Below are 14,058 nucleotides of genomic sequence, written 5' to 3' on the forward strand. Positions count from 1 at the left end.
TTATCATTTCTGTGCAATGAATTTCTATACTTAAAAAAGGGATATTTGTCAGGGCTCACAGTATTTCTAGTTAATCATATAAGTTCATTAAAGCATAGGGACAAGTTAAAAGGGCAATGGGTGTATCATGCACTTAAAGTACAGCTCTTTATTTTTGTTTTTTTATTTCTCCAACTGCAAAATTAATAACTGGAAATATGTTCTAACAGATTAACAAAGTATTAATAACCATAAAAACTACTGAAAACTTACTGATAATCCTTCTAGAATTGGTATGTCAGATTGTCACTTATATAGTTTTTGATGGTACCTGATAGCTGAAGTATGTAGTGTATTGGATGTTGTCATGAATAGGTGAATGCTGCAAAACTTTGCCATCTATTCCAAGTAATCTCAGATTGAAAACTATGCGCTTTTTGTTGGTTATTCTCCTGCCTACTAAGATCATTTTCCCCAACGATCAAAAAAGGTTAGAAAAAACACTGATGTATTTTATGATGTGTTTCAAATGGCCATGTACATTTTTGTATCCTTACTAAAATATATACCCCACACCCTGCATTTAGATTAATTAGAGATTTCTTAAAAACTTGTCTAATAAAGGATGTTACTTATAAATTTGTCATGAAGGGGAGATAATTCATGTCTCATTCAAAGAATAATCCAAATGTAGGTAGTTCTTAAATTTAGAATACATTAGATTCCTTAGCTGACATAATATAGTCTATAGTAAGAAAAGAGATAATTTTACATAAATAATTTAATTGCACAATAAATGTTTACATTCATCATAATCTTTCCACACAAGGATAATTTCAATCTTTTGAGAGTGGTATTCTGAGCACATGTAACATAGGGCAGTTCAAAGATCAATTTATCCAGTTATTGTGTATGGTGAGACACAAGTCGTAGAGAACTGGTTCCAGACCAAACCAGATGGACAGCTCAACACATAGGCATCACCTGCAATGTCACATTGGATGAATTTGGTGGCATCAGGGTGGGAGTAGAACTGTGTGGCTCCAGATGCTGTGCAGGGGTTCTGGGCACCTGTTTAGATAGCAAAAAGAGAGTAATTATTTTCTTGAAATAGAGCTTGTAGTATTTGGGCAAAATACTGTCAAATCTTTAGTGTCAGGTAGTTTGGATCCATTGTTTATATAGTTAAATTTTTAGGGATATAATTATATTAGCAGGGAAGCAAGTTAGTAGTGCTTGAACCTCTTCATTTAATTTATTTGTTTCTTGTTTCATCAAAGTTTTTTTATTGATATCTTCATCATATTTAGTTAAATAAACCATTGTAGCTATATATTCTGAATGGTTTTATGATATCTTATGATATGGAAAAAAGTATTAGGCATGCTTCCTCACAATGTTCATGATAATAGGTTTCAGTCCTGTAATTTTCTATTCTGTTCTAATTCACAAAATAAAGTTATTTCCTCTGACTATCTTAACTGTCATCAAATCCAATTTTCCACCTATCAGATTGCTTAAAATGGCAGATTTGGGTCACAGGGGACCCAAAGAACATTCCTTTGAATTGGGTCTTGATATCACAAAGTTTTGTTTTAGGTCCTGTGATGTTAACTATTATTTGACTTACCACCAAGAGCACCACTGTTCGGATTCATTGTTGTAACTGTAATACCAACTTCGAACTTGTAGACACAGGACCACCTATTTTGGTCCCATTCGAGCTGAGCAGGGCAGGTCAATACATTAGCATTACCATTCAAGTCGCATTCAATAAATTGTGTCTTATCTGTTGAGATGGCGAAGTAGATACGTCCAGCACCGAGGTTCTGTGGAGTGCATGGGTTGGATGCAAGTACGGTGTTGATTGTGGCAGGGGTGGTCTAATGTGTACAAATAGAGAGTTTAGCTCATTATATCGAATACATAATACCTAATATTTCATATACAATATATAAGCTTTATCATTAGTAATAGAACAGACGATTGGACTTGGGCGGCATTATTATCACAGGACTTGGGCTATTCATTGTACCTGTAATGTCCCTGTAAAACACTATTTTTTATCCATGTATCTATTATCTGATGTTTTTTAATGTACTTAATATGCGCTCTGCTACATTTTATAGATTTACATGTACATTTTTGCTTTTGGAAAAAGTAGAATGAGCTGTAATATACCCGATGGTATAGCTATATTTAGGTCTGATGAAAAACATCGATATAAAACACCGTACATTTATTCTGTTCCTTAAGTAAGAGACGTGTAATTTTAACGAGGTACTACCTGTGGTGGAACACACGTTGTTGTGGCATGGTTATAGATCTCGCTGGACGGACATCTTATGATTAACATTCTTCCAAATACATCACATTGTATGAATTTGTTAGCATCCCATGGATGTGGGAAGTAAACCCGTTTGGTTGGGTTGTTCAGGCATGGGTTTGATACATTGGCATCTGTATCTGAAAAAGCATATGAAAAAGGCGTGAAAACGATTTATATTGGTAACGACTCGAGTGAATTTTCACTCGTCTGCGAAAAGCATTTTATAAAGGGACATTTATAAGGTAAGAGGTGTGTAACATTGGACCATATATAAGTAAATAAGTTCGTCTCCGTGTCCTAGTAACTATACAATTGCTATATCAAGTGCTAGTTGCTATAAGAATCGGTCAGACGATGAAATATAGTAAAAAATGACTCCATTTCTATTGCATTATCTGTTTTATTTGAGATGTGAATACTTTCGGTAAGAATCATTTTAATGCATTCCAAATGATCAATATAGGTCCAAAATCTTATCTAAAAGCAACATTTTCTGATATTGTCTTAAAAACCATTTGATGTCATATCTGTGGGATTTAGTAGCATCTTTCGTTTTGATTATTTGTCTGTTCGTCTGTCCACATTTCTTGCAAGCGTAATTTCTTCTAAACCGCTCAAGAGATTTTGTTTACCCTTTGTAAGAAGGGTAGGCATCATATGTACATGTGCATGAAGGGATTTTGATTAAACTTTGTAAGAAGGTTGGGCGTCGTATGTAGATGTTCATGAAGGAATACAATTATTGCCAGATAATTCCAAGAGAGATAATCCAATCTAAGGCTTTTTTTTTAACATTTAACACTTTTTGAAGTAAGAGTATTCTCGTAATGGGCATGTTGATATTATTTCTAGTTTTATATGGCATTGTTTAAGTTAGCTTCCAAGATTCAATTATTAGGGTATTTGAGAAAAAAGTGTAGGGGAAGCGAAGCTGCGCATATGTATCGTTAAATGTTATACTTACAAGTTTATGAAATGGCTAATTTAAATACCACACTAACCTGCACAATTTGGAAGGACTTGTCTCTTTTCTACAAGAAATAAAAATCATGTTTTAACAGTGGACTAGTAATTTAATTTTGTTGGTACGTGTATGAAGCACAGGATCGAAAGTATATTTTGAATAAAATGCATTGTAGTTGTAATAAAGCAACAGGAATCGTTGAAAATTCTACTCAGAAGAAGTATATTTTGAATAAAATGCATTGTAGTTGTAATAAAGCAACAGGAATCTTTGAAAGATCTACTCAGAAGAAACAGGTATTTAAAAAATAAATCTATCAAATATCAAAAAGTATATTCCCGAGTACGACAGTATATCGTTTTTCATCTTATAATCTTTTGGTGTAAAAACTAATTCATTGATCTTATTCTGCAAGTTTTCAATTAGGCCCTACTCAGAAATATGTTTTCTAAAAATGACTCAATATTTATTTGATGTCGCGTGGGTATGTTACCATATGTACCAGTCCATATAAAATTCAGACACTGCCTATGGTACAGGTGATTCATGGTGTAGAAAAACCCACGGAACAAACAATGTTTTTTCGATCGTCAGATGGTATATTTTTACTTTTAAACCATTACACATTACCACTACACCAACAACTTAAGCAAGACTAAAACCGCACTTACATGGATTAGTTGTGGAGTAAACCATGAGTATACTTCTTTCATGGTGCAAAAAAATGAAAAGCACTCTGCTTGTTCTGCAGAAGTGTTGCTTAAGATTGTCTTCAGAAGGGTGCTTAAATTTGAATGTGGAAAACGTGCTTAAATTTGATACTTAAACGTAACCTCGGAAGGGGTCAAAATTAACAAAATGAGTATAGGCCATAGTTGATCCGGCATGAAACGTACCTCTTGGAGCTGCTACAACAAGTCCAGCAAAGATAGCTATAACCAAGCACTTCATGTTTAGTCCTTCTGTTGTCTAGAGAGAAACCAACCAGTGTACCGAAATACTTTACACTACCCCTTATATACCCACAGTCTATGGGGTGTTTCTGTCATTGTACTGCATTACGTCACGTGTACCTTTTTCGTAGTTAACGGTCAAACACATAATACAAATATCTTTTTTACCATATCACAGATTTCATCATAAACATAAGCTTGAAACGGAACAGCTCATTTGCTCAAATTTGCTGACAGGGGTTGACAGTTTTTGAAATAAGGAGGAAATCGTGGTAGGACAAGAAATCAGACACTATATACACACGCGTCTTATCATCAAAGGCAGCAGGAACAGAAGACGACTGTATACTAATTAATACATGAAGGTGTTCCAGAAAAATAAATAAGGAAATTATAATTCGAATAGTTTTTCTTCATCATATCACGAAGTACTGTTAGAATAGATGGTGTTGATAGCAACCCAGTCATTCTGACTCAGTAGGATTTAAGTCGATGATTCCTTTATCTATTCTATTGGCTGGTGATTGTATTTTATTTTTTTATATGTCTTCGTAAAAATAAATGCACAGAGTTTGTGGACTCTTATCCGCTTTTAAGATGTTTTTTTACGAAGATAATGCCTCTTGTACCAAGTACATTAAAAGAATCATGGAGAACCAGTGGTTCTCAATATCTCAGCATAAGTGTGCTGTATAAATGAAGATTCTTAACTACTGAGGGGTTTTTCAACGTCCTTGACTACTCTTACGAGTCGCGCACGGACGGTACCCAAAATCCACTACTAAGGAAGATTACTTGAGACCGAAACGTAATTTATACGGTTCACACGGTCAAATAACGCGCATCCAGTTACGCGTTCACGCGTAAAACCAATTGGTCAACGCAAATGCAACTGATTGAAATGAATTAATAAGAATTATTGAATTCGCTTCTGGATACGGTTTCGATAAAGCGAATTAAATCATTCGCATTCAAATGCCGTTTTTGAACAATTTTTTACGCAAAGCGAATACAAAATACATGTGAACGTTTCATTGCGCTTTGAAGCGGTGTGAATTACGTCTAAATCCAACATTAAAGAATATTAGAATTCTGTCGGGCACAAATCTCTTTTTGAAAGGTATTGTTATATTACAGAGCACGGCTTTTGTCGGTCGTTTACCCGTGGGATGTCGACAAAACCTACCAACAGGAAAGTTTGGCTGGACAGATAAAAACAGTATAAATCTAGGATTGTGAGGTTTTATATGATAACTATGGAAAATGAAATTAAATTTATAGTGTAATCCTTCAAATAGTTTAATAAACAACATTTTAACAACATGATTGCTGCAAATTGATTTATAGCAAGTAAATTTGCATACATGGTGTACATAATTGATAAAACTGACCATGAAATTCCTACAAAGATTCTAATTCTCGACGGATGATTCTATTCAAAATTATAAACTATCAAGGTCTTTTTGTCAGAATCTAAGAAAATGGTACATGTATGTGTATTGACGTTATATGATAAGTTTATACATAGTAAATCATAGTTAAATATCTCCTAATCAGTCGATGATTGATTAAAACTCGGATCTATTGACAAGGCAGGGGCGGATCTAGGATTTTATATTAGGGGGGGGGGCGCACAGTTAAAATTTCTCCGGGCGGAGCGAGTCGAATAATTTTTTTAGGTTAAATTTTTGAAATATTCTTCTAGAGTGTGTGCGATGTAGATATCTTTGGTGGTAAAATAAGCTAGAAATTACAGTTTCAACCTAAAACCGGATAAAATCTACCCCTGACAACCCATGCTTTGCAAATTTTAAGGGGCGAACGACCGGCACGCCCCCGCCTCAATCTGCCCCCGCATGCGCATACTTTAAATAGTCGCACGTTGCGGATTTGCTACTGTTTTATAGTGAACATTCATTCAGTATGTAAATGTCTACACAGTCTGACCAGGAGTTAGAATTTAGAGAGGGAACCACCAATCCAGCACCGTCATTCCATTGTGCCGAAAACATATCACAGCGGAAAATACGAGTGTTTAACTGTAACAACCAAAGAATGTGTTTCAAGACAACCTGCGGTAGCTGTAACAAGCCGACTTGCGCAGGTATGTCCCTTTTATTTGTTTTTCCCATCTTTCCGAAAATGCTGATGTTTCCAGTGGCGGGTAGAGGATTCATGATATTTTGGATCTATAGGACTGAACAAAGAAAGCATAATAAGATTACTTTCATTTTGGAAACGTGCGACAGATGTTCTTCATCTCCCTTCCGTTCGGGGAATATTTATCCAGCTTGCTAAATAATTCTACCTCACACTATGAAACTATGTATAATTGGACAATTTGTACGTACTGTAGATGAAACAAGTACTATCTTTAAAAAAAATAATCGACGCATTAAATTTGTCCTTTTTACTTGAAATTTTCTACATAACACATGGCAGCAATTTCAAGTTTCGATAGTTTTTTCGAACGCCACCAAGTTATCAGTTTTTTTTACCAATCGGGGAACAGAATTGCGATCAGGTGACTTGCGTTTCCATGGAAAAGCGTCTTTAAAGTCAAAGGGTAAAAAGCGAAAATATACCGACTGCGTCGGAAAAAAACCTTCACAGTTTGATATTGAGCACAGCTGTAGATTTTTGCAGATTAACTGTATTATAACTTACACGTATCTTCGTTGCGTCGACCAATATGTTTTAATAGAAGTTTTTTTTTAAAGAATTTGTCAAGTTGAAATACGGCATTATCAGTCTAATACAAAAAGAGTGCACCAAAAATTTTAACAAGCTCTCAGCTTGGTAGCAATGGAAGAAAGCCAAATTATTTAAAATATAAAAAAAAAAACTGAAAGGTCATTAGAAGCCATCATAAAATTACACAATGCAACTATCTGCAAATAAATTAGGGGTAGGCGAGAAAGGAATGTACACAGAACATGCTGTCATTTTAATGATTTTCTTGTCTTATCACAACTAAGTTAACTAAGATAAATGTAATCTGATTAACCCTAGCTATAGACCCCATTTTGATAGCACTGTAACTCATCTCATATCTTTATTTATTTATTCGTTGCGGATTAAGAATTTAAGAATGTTTTAGGTACTCTTACAGGTGACTGGTGGTATAGGATTTGTACCTAAGTTGCCCGTTGCTTGCACTGTACTTACTAAAGATATAATTTTTTCATAAGGTTTTGTTTCGAATTGGCAGTTGTTAAGGTAGTACTATACGGTTAGGTCAATTCTGAAAATTTGGTCTAATTTCGTTGAAACTAAGCTGTTTCGAGAAATTGCAATTGTTTAGTAATAACAAACTATACACATTTTTTTTTAATCCTTGGTGTGCGAAACAATGCAACTTGATGTAACAGTATAGTGCACCCTATAGTAGATCATATATTTTTTTAATTGAAACCAACCGATTCTGTAATTTAATAGCCTTTGAAGTAGATAAAGTAATTATTTTTCCCGTAAATTATCTCCCTTGGTTAAGGGCCTTCTATAAGTATTTGTAATTTTGCCGTCGAAATTTAAAGACAAAGTTGTTATAGTTCTTACGACATATCATGTACTATTTAGTTAATGAAAATGCATACATGTATTTGCAACAGGGACTTGTGGTCATGAGTAAGAACCCATAATGAGCAAATATTGTACTAAAAAATCGTTAAAACATCATTTTAGTACAATGTTTGCTCATTTAATGTATCTAACTCATGACCCCTCCCCTGTTGAAAAAAAGGATTTTAAGGCTATTATTTTCTGATTTTTTCCCACGTTTCGCATAAAAATAAAAAACAAAACCGAAAAAAAAATTGGAAGTTCCGATCCGGTCTCTCCCCGGTTTGTAATGTTGAAAAAAGTTTAATTAATCCTAATGGTTTTGAATTTGCATTGTAGAAACGTAGGAAGATGTTCCACCAGAGGAAAGATGCAAATGTCGTCGGAATTAAATTTTGGGCAATAAAGATAATTTAAACTTAGATAATAATACTACAAACTGTCTGTGATATATACACATGAATTTACAGTCATATACTGTTAAGTTAAATTTAATAAATCTAATGAAAAAAAAATGTTTTAGGAAACAAAGTTGATCTGAACTATACTTTTCAAAATGTAGTGATGTTTTTTTTAACATGTCCAAATCATTCCAAATGATTTTTTTTTCAACAATATTTTTATAACTTTTTTAAAACAATTTTTGTTTATTTTTTCATGGCTAAAATGTCAAATTGTATTCAATAAATGTATTTATTTGTAAAAGTTTTTGTTTTCAATTGATGAAAACTATGTGCATTTTACATGGTGCACACATTTTTTGCAGCATACAAATTATCATAAAAAGTAATATTATCGTCAATGTTTTCTTTGGCAATGAAGACTTGTGTTGTTTTTAAACATTTTTTTTATTTAGTTTTGTTTTCCTCCAACTGCCAAAATAGAAGTTGGAAATATATTCTAACAGATTAACAAAGTATTAATAACCATAAAAACTACTAAAAACTTGAAGTCGCTCATGTTTGGGTGTTTTCATGAATAGGTGAAAGTTGCAAAACTTTTAACGTGATTCTATATTGTATCACCGAGTGGATATGGACATCGTAAACTAATAAAGAGTAATGTATATGAATTTAAAATATTTTAATATGATTTTTGTTATATTAGGAATTACAGTATATATTTTAGGATGTCAGTACTTTTTATGTGACATTAATTGAGCTTTGTAAGTTTGTGACAGATTATAAATTATATAATTATATTTGAAAGATTAATCAATGTGAAACATACCTTAATTAATACTAATTAATAACTATTATTATGTCTATTGATAATTGTGTAAGAATTAAATCTGTTACTTATTAGGATATCTAAGATGTGGTGTTAATGGAGTATTGTTGATTATTTGAATGCTTTAAATACTGTTGTAAAATTTATGTTAATATACAAATGGATCAGGTCTTATACTGTGAACTTCCGTTGTATCATTTTTGTCATTAAGTTATCTTTTGGCCGAATATAATAAACTGTTCAATAGCTACTTCAAGGTCTACTTGTGGAATCTTTGCCTTTTGAACAACAGAATAACAACAAAACATTGTAGGAAAAACTTTGACCCAAAACCGCTTGGTTATAATTGTCACAGGCTAAAAGCTACACGTATTTACCTTATTTGTTGGCTATACTCCTTTCTACTTGCATTTCCCCTAACTTTCAAAAAAGTAAAACATTGTGTCTCAAATGGCTACGTACATATTTTATCTGTACCAAAATGAATACATCCACACTCTGCCTATAGATTATAGAAGATATCTACTATATTCAAAAATTGTCTAGCACGCTGAATTGTCATGAAGGGGAGATAATTCATGTTAGTTTGGAGGACATTTGATTCCTCAGCTCACATAATATAGTCTGGAGTAAGAAAAAGAGATAATTTTACATAAATAATTTAATTGCACAATAAATGATTACATTCATCATGATCTTTCCACACAAGAATAATTTCAATCTTTTGAGAGTGGTATTCTGAGCACGTGTAACATAGGGCAGTTCAAAGATCAATTTATCCAGTTATTGTGTATGGTGAGACACAGGTCTTAGAGAACTGGTTCCAGACCAAACCAGATGGACAGCTCAACACATAGGCATCACCAGCAATGTCACATTGGATGAATTTGGTGGCATCTGGGTGGGAGTAGAACTGTTGTGTGGCTCCAGATCCTGTGCAGGGGTTCTGGGCACCTGTTTAGATAGCAAAGAAAAAAAGAGTTATTGTTTTCTTACGATAGGGCTTGGTTGTAATGGGAAAAATTACTTCCAATTTTAATCTTCAGGTAGATAGGTCCATTGTTTGTATAGTCAATTTTTTGGAATATAATTATATTAGCTGGAAAGAAAGTTAGTAGTGTTGTTTCTTGTTTCATCCTTAGTTTTTTTTTTAAAGACATCTTCATCATGTCCTTTGTAGCTATAAAATTCCTAATGCTTTTATGATATGGAAAAAGTATTAGGCATGCTTCTACACAGTTTTTGGTCCTGTAATTTTCTATTCTGGTCTGAATCACAAACATATAACTATCTAACCTGTCATAAAATACATATTTTAACCAATTAGATTGCTTGAAATGGCAGATTTGGATCACTGGGGACTCAAAGCACATTCCTTTGAAATGGGCCCTGATCTCACAAAGAGTTTTGTTTTAGGTCCTTTTGAGTTAGCTATTATTTGACATACCTCCAAGAGCACCACTGTTTGGATTCATTGTTGTAATTGTTAAACCAGCTTGGAACTTGTAGACACAGGACAACCTATTTTGATCCCATTCCAGTTGAGCAGGGCAGGTCAATACATTAGCATTGCCATTCAAGTCACATTCGATAAATTGTGTCTTGTCTGTTGAGATGGCAAAGTAGATACGCCCAGCACCGAGGTTCTGTGCAGTGCATGGATTTGATGCAAGTCCGGTGTTACTTGTGGCAGGGGTGGTCTAAAGTATACAAATAAAAATGTTTAGCTCATATATCGAATGCATAATACTTAATTGTTTGAACATAAACAATATTTAGGGTTTTTTTACACCTTACATTTAGTAACATATTATGATAAAAGTATAGACGATTGGACTTGGGCGGCATTCTTATCACGGAGCAATTTCAACTGGGCAATACATCGTACCTGTAATGTCCACGTAGAATATTGCACTGTGTTTTTATACATGTCTATCTGATGCTTTTGGATGGTACTTAATATGCACTTTGCTGTATTTTATAGATTTACATCTATTTCATGAAAAGCAGATGTAATGAAATGCAATGTGCCCGTAGGCACAGCTATATTAAGGTCTTTAAGGAAAGCACTATTTAATAGTTTAAAGCATCAATATACAAACCCATACTTATATTCTATTCCCGAAGAGATATATTTGTAATTTTAACGCTACAATACCTGTGGTGGAACACACGTTGTTGTGGCTTGGTTATAGGTCTCGCCGGTCGGACATCTTATGATGAACATTCTTCCAAATACATCACATTGTAAGAATTTGTTAGAAGCCCTTGGATGTGGGAAGTATACCCGTTTGGTTGGGTTGTTTTGACATGGGTTTGGTACATTGGCATCTGTATCTGAAAGTGTTAAAACAATTATCACTGGTAACGACTTCAGTGGATTTTAAATCGTCTGCAATAAACATTTTATAAAGGGGTATTCATAAGGTAAAAGGTTTGTAACATTGACCAGAAGAAAATAAGTTCGTCTTCATGTTTAGTGTGTAACTATACAATTACTATATCAAGTGCTAGTTGCTAGTTATCTGAGAAGTGAAGAGCCAATGGAATATTCTTTCGGTAAGAATCATTGCATTTCAAATGATCAATATAGGGCTATAACCTTAACTTAAAGCAAAGTTCTCTAATATTCTATAAAAAAAAAAACATCTTAAGGAAAAATTTAATGTAAGATCTGTGGGTTTTCGTGGCAGGTTTCATTTGATTTATTGTCTGTTCGTCCGTTCTTTAGTCCCTTCCAAACCGCTCGAGAGATTTTTTTTAGTTGAGAATCATGACGAATAAAATTATTGCCAGAGGACTCCTCGGGAGATAATCCAAACAGGGGTTTTACATTTAACTTTAGTTGAAGTGGGAGTATCCTCGTAATGGGCATGCTCATAGTATTGGCAGTTTTATATGGTGTGTTGGCTTCCAATATTCTAATATTAGGAAACTTGAAAAGCAAATTTCGGAAAGCATATATTCCCTTTTGATAGGTTCTTTATCAATAAAAATGTTTATGCCTACAAGTTTATACACAGGAAATGACTAATTGAAATAAAAAGAAACTTCTATACTAACCTGCACAATTTGGAAGGACTTGTCTCTTTTCTACAAGAAAGAAAAATGTTTAACATTGAACTAGTAATTAAATAATGTTGGTACATGTATGAAGCACAGGATCGAAAGTTAAAGTATTCTTGCCCGCAAGTATATGTTCGATAAAATGCAGTTATATTTGTAATAAAGTAACAGGAATCTTTAAAAATTCTACTCAAAGGAAGCAGGTGTTAAATAATCATATCAAATATCAAAAGGATTATTCCCGAGTACGATATATATAGTATATCGTTTTTTATCTTCTCATAATCTTTTGGTGTAAAAATTAAATCATTGATCTTATTCTGCAAGTTTTCAATTACTTGGTCCTACTCTGAAAGGTTTTCTAAGCATGACTCACAATTTATTTGATGTCGCGTGGGCATGTTAAAGCGCGGATGGCTAGCGGAGCATCTAAGAATGTCTCCTACCGAGACCGTTAAATCCATTAATCTTCATGGTATGTTTGACTAACTTTAATTTCATTATAAGAATTAACTGTTTTGTACTGACATGTAGTAAATATCACCTTTATCAATATGAAAAGAAGAAAACGAAAGAAGTTTTAGGATTTCACTCCCTTGATTAGCAGATATCATACTCTAAACCATTACTCATTGCTATTACACCAACAACTTAAGCAAGACTAAAACCGCAGTTACATTAGTTATGGAGTAAACCATGGGTATACTTTTTTCTCATACAAGAAAATGAAAAACGCACTGCATGTTCCGTCGTAGGGTTGCTTAAGTTTGTCTTCGGAAGAGTGCTTAAACTTGTCTGTAGAAAGCGTGCTTAAATTTGATGCATGAATATATCCTAAGAAAGAATGCAAAATCAACAAAGTGCAACTCATTTAGTAAGAATACGCTGTTGTTGATAGGGTTTGTAACTTACCTCTTGGAGCTGCTACAGCAAGTCCAGCAAAGAGAGCTATAACCAAGCACTTCATGTTTAGTCCTTCTGTTGTCTAGAGAGAAACCAACCTGTGTACCGAAATGCTTAACACTACCCCTTATATACCCACAGTCTACGGGGTGTTTCTGTCATCGTCCTGCATTACGTCACGGGTACTTTTTCCGTAGTTTACGGTCAAACACATTAGACAAATTACCTTGTTACCAGATCACTTCACAAGATAGATAGCACTCATATTTACCTTTAATCATAAACATAAGCTTGAAACGGAACAGCCCATTTGCTCAAATTTGCTGACAGGGGTTGACAGTTTTTGATATAAGGATGAAATCGTGGTAGGACGAGAAGACATCAGACACTAGATACACACGCGTCTTAACATCAAACGCAACAGGAACAGAAGACGACTCTATACTAATTAATACATGAAGGTGTTCCAAAGAAATAAATAAGGAAATAATGATTCGCATTGTTTTTCTTCATTGTATCACGAAGTAGTATTAGAATAGATGCTGTTGGTAGCAACCAAGTTATTCTGACTCAGTAGGGCTTAAGTCGATGATTCGTTTATCTATTCTATTGGCTGTAGATTTTATCCTATTTTTTTTTATATATTTATACCTTCGTCAAAATAAATGCACGGAGTTCGTGCACTCTTATCTGCTTTTAAGATGGAATTCTACTAAGATAATGCCTCTTGTACCAAGTACATTAAAAGAATCCTGGAGAACCAGCAGTTCTCAAGTGTGCTGTCTTCGGTTACGGTACTTGATATCGAATCGTAATTTATTGTGCTTGTTCACAAGGTCAAATAACGCGCATTTAGTTACGCGTTCACGCGTAAAGCAAATTTTCAACGCGAATTATTGCGACTGATTGAAATAAATTAATGCGAATTCGCTTCTGGATACGACTTTGATAGTGCGAATTAAATCATTCGCATTCAAATGCCATTTTTGAACGATTTTTTATTTTATTTTAAAAGGTTTAAAGGCGTGTGAACGCAATGCGAATACAAAATACGTGTGAACGTTTTAATGTAC

General features: G+C 33.9%; 2 protein-coding genes and 1 long non-coding RNA gene across 3 annotated transcripts; 1 reads left to right on the forward strand and 2 right to left on the reverse strand.

The window, feature by feature from the left end:
- Nucleotides 1-742: 742 nt before the first annotated feature.
- LOC148627907 (uncharacterized) lies at nt 743-4,371 on the reverse strand. Its single transcript, XM_088581612.1, has 5 exons — nt 4,169-4,371; nt 3,310-3,339; nt 2,267-2,445; nt 1,610-1,862; nt 743-1,050 (listed from the first exon to the last, which is right to left on the reverse strand). The coding sequence occupies exons 1-5, from the start codon at nt 4,221-4,223 to the stop codon at nt 875-877; spliced, it is 693 nt and encodes a 230-aa protein (XP_088437738.1). The 5' UTR covers nt 4,224-4,371; the 3' UTR covers nt 743-874.
- Nucleotides 4,372-5,861: 1,490 nt separating this feature from the next.
- On the forward strand, nt 5,862-9,211 carry LOC148627908 (uncharacterized). Its single transcript, XR_015921918.1, has 2 exons — nt 5,862-6,329; nt 8,126-9,211. It is a non-coding gene; the product is annotated as an uncharacterized LOC148627908 (long non-coding RNA).
- Nucleotides 9,212-9,662: 451 nt separating this feature from the next.
- On the reverse strand, nt 9,663-13,147 carry LOC148627909 (uncharacterized). Its single transcript, XM_088581604.1, has 5 exons — nt 12,995-13,147; nt 12,080-12,109; nt 11,175-11,353; nt 10,464-10,716; nt 9,663-9,970 (listed from the first exon to the last, which is right to left on the reverse strand). Exons 1-5 carry the CDS (start codon nt 13,047-13,049, stop codon nt 9,792-9,794), a joined length of 696 nt encoding a protein of 231 aa, XP_088437730.1. The 5' UTR covers nt 13,050-13,147; the 3' UTR covers nt 9,663-9,791.
- Between the last annotated feature and the right edge of the window lie 911 nt (nt 13,148-14,058).

The sequence above is a fragment of the Perna viridis genome, chromosome 1 (assembly GCF_037379345.1).
Source record: "Perna viridis isolate PV_CMFRI_1.1 ecotype Kerala chromosome 1, ASM3737934v1, whole genome shotgun sequence".
Lineage (NCBI taxonomy): Eukaryota > Metazoa > Mollusca > Bivalvia > Mytilida > Mytilidae > Perna > Perna viridis.

What these genes read in the sequence shown, in the direction of transcription:
- LOC148627909 (XM_088581604.1), bottom strand. Translation starts at nt 13,049, where the DNA reads ATGAAGTGCTTGGTTATAGCTCTCTTTGCTGGACTTGCTGTAGCAGCT. An exon ending in AGTCCTTCCAAATTGTGCAG is followed by an intron (nt 11,354 to 12,079) that starts GTTAGTATAGAA and finishes TAACACTTTCAG; the next exon opens with ATACAGATGCCAATGTACCA. An exon ending in AAACAGTGGTGCTCTTGGAG is followed by an intron (nt 9,971 to 10,463) that starts GTATGTCAAATA and finishes CTATCTAAACAG; the next exon opens with GTGCCCAGAACCCCTGCACA.
- LOC148627907 (XM_088581612.1), bottom strand. Translation starts at nt 4,223, where the DNA reads ATGAAGTGCTTGGTTATAGCTATCTTTGCTGGACTTGTTGTAGCAGCT. An exon ending in TGTTGTAGCAGCTCCAAGAG is followed by an intron (nt 3,340 to 4,168) that starts GTACGTTTCATG and finishes TATTTCTTGTAG; the next exon opens with AAAAGAGACAAGTCCTTCCA. An exon ending in GAACAGTGGTGCTCTTGGTG is followed by an intron (nt 1,051 to 1,609) that starts GTAAGTCAAATA and finishes CTATCTAAACAG; the next exon opens with GTGCCCAGAACCCCTGCACA.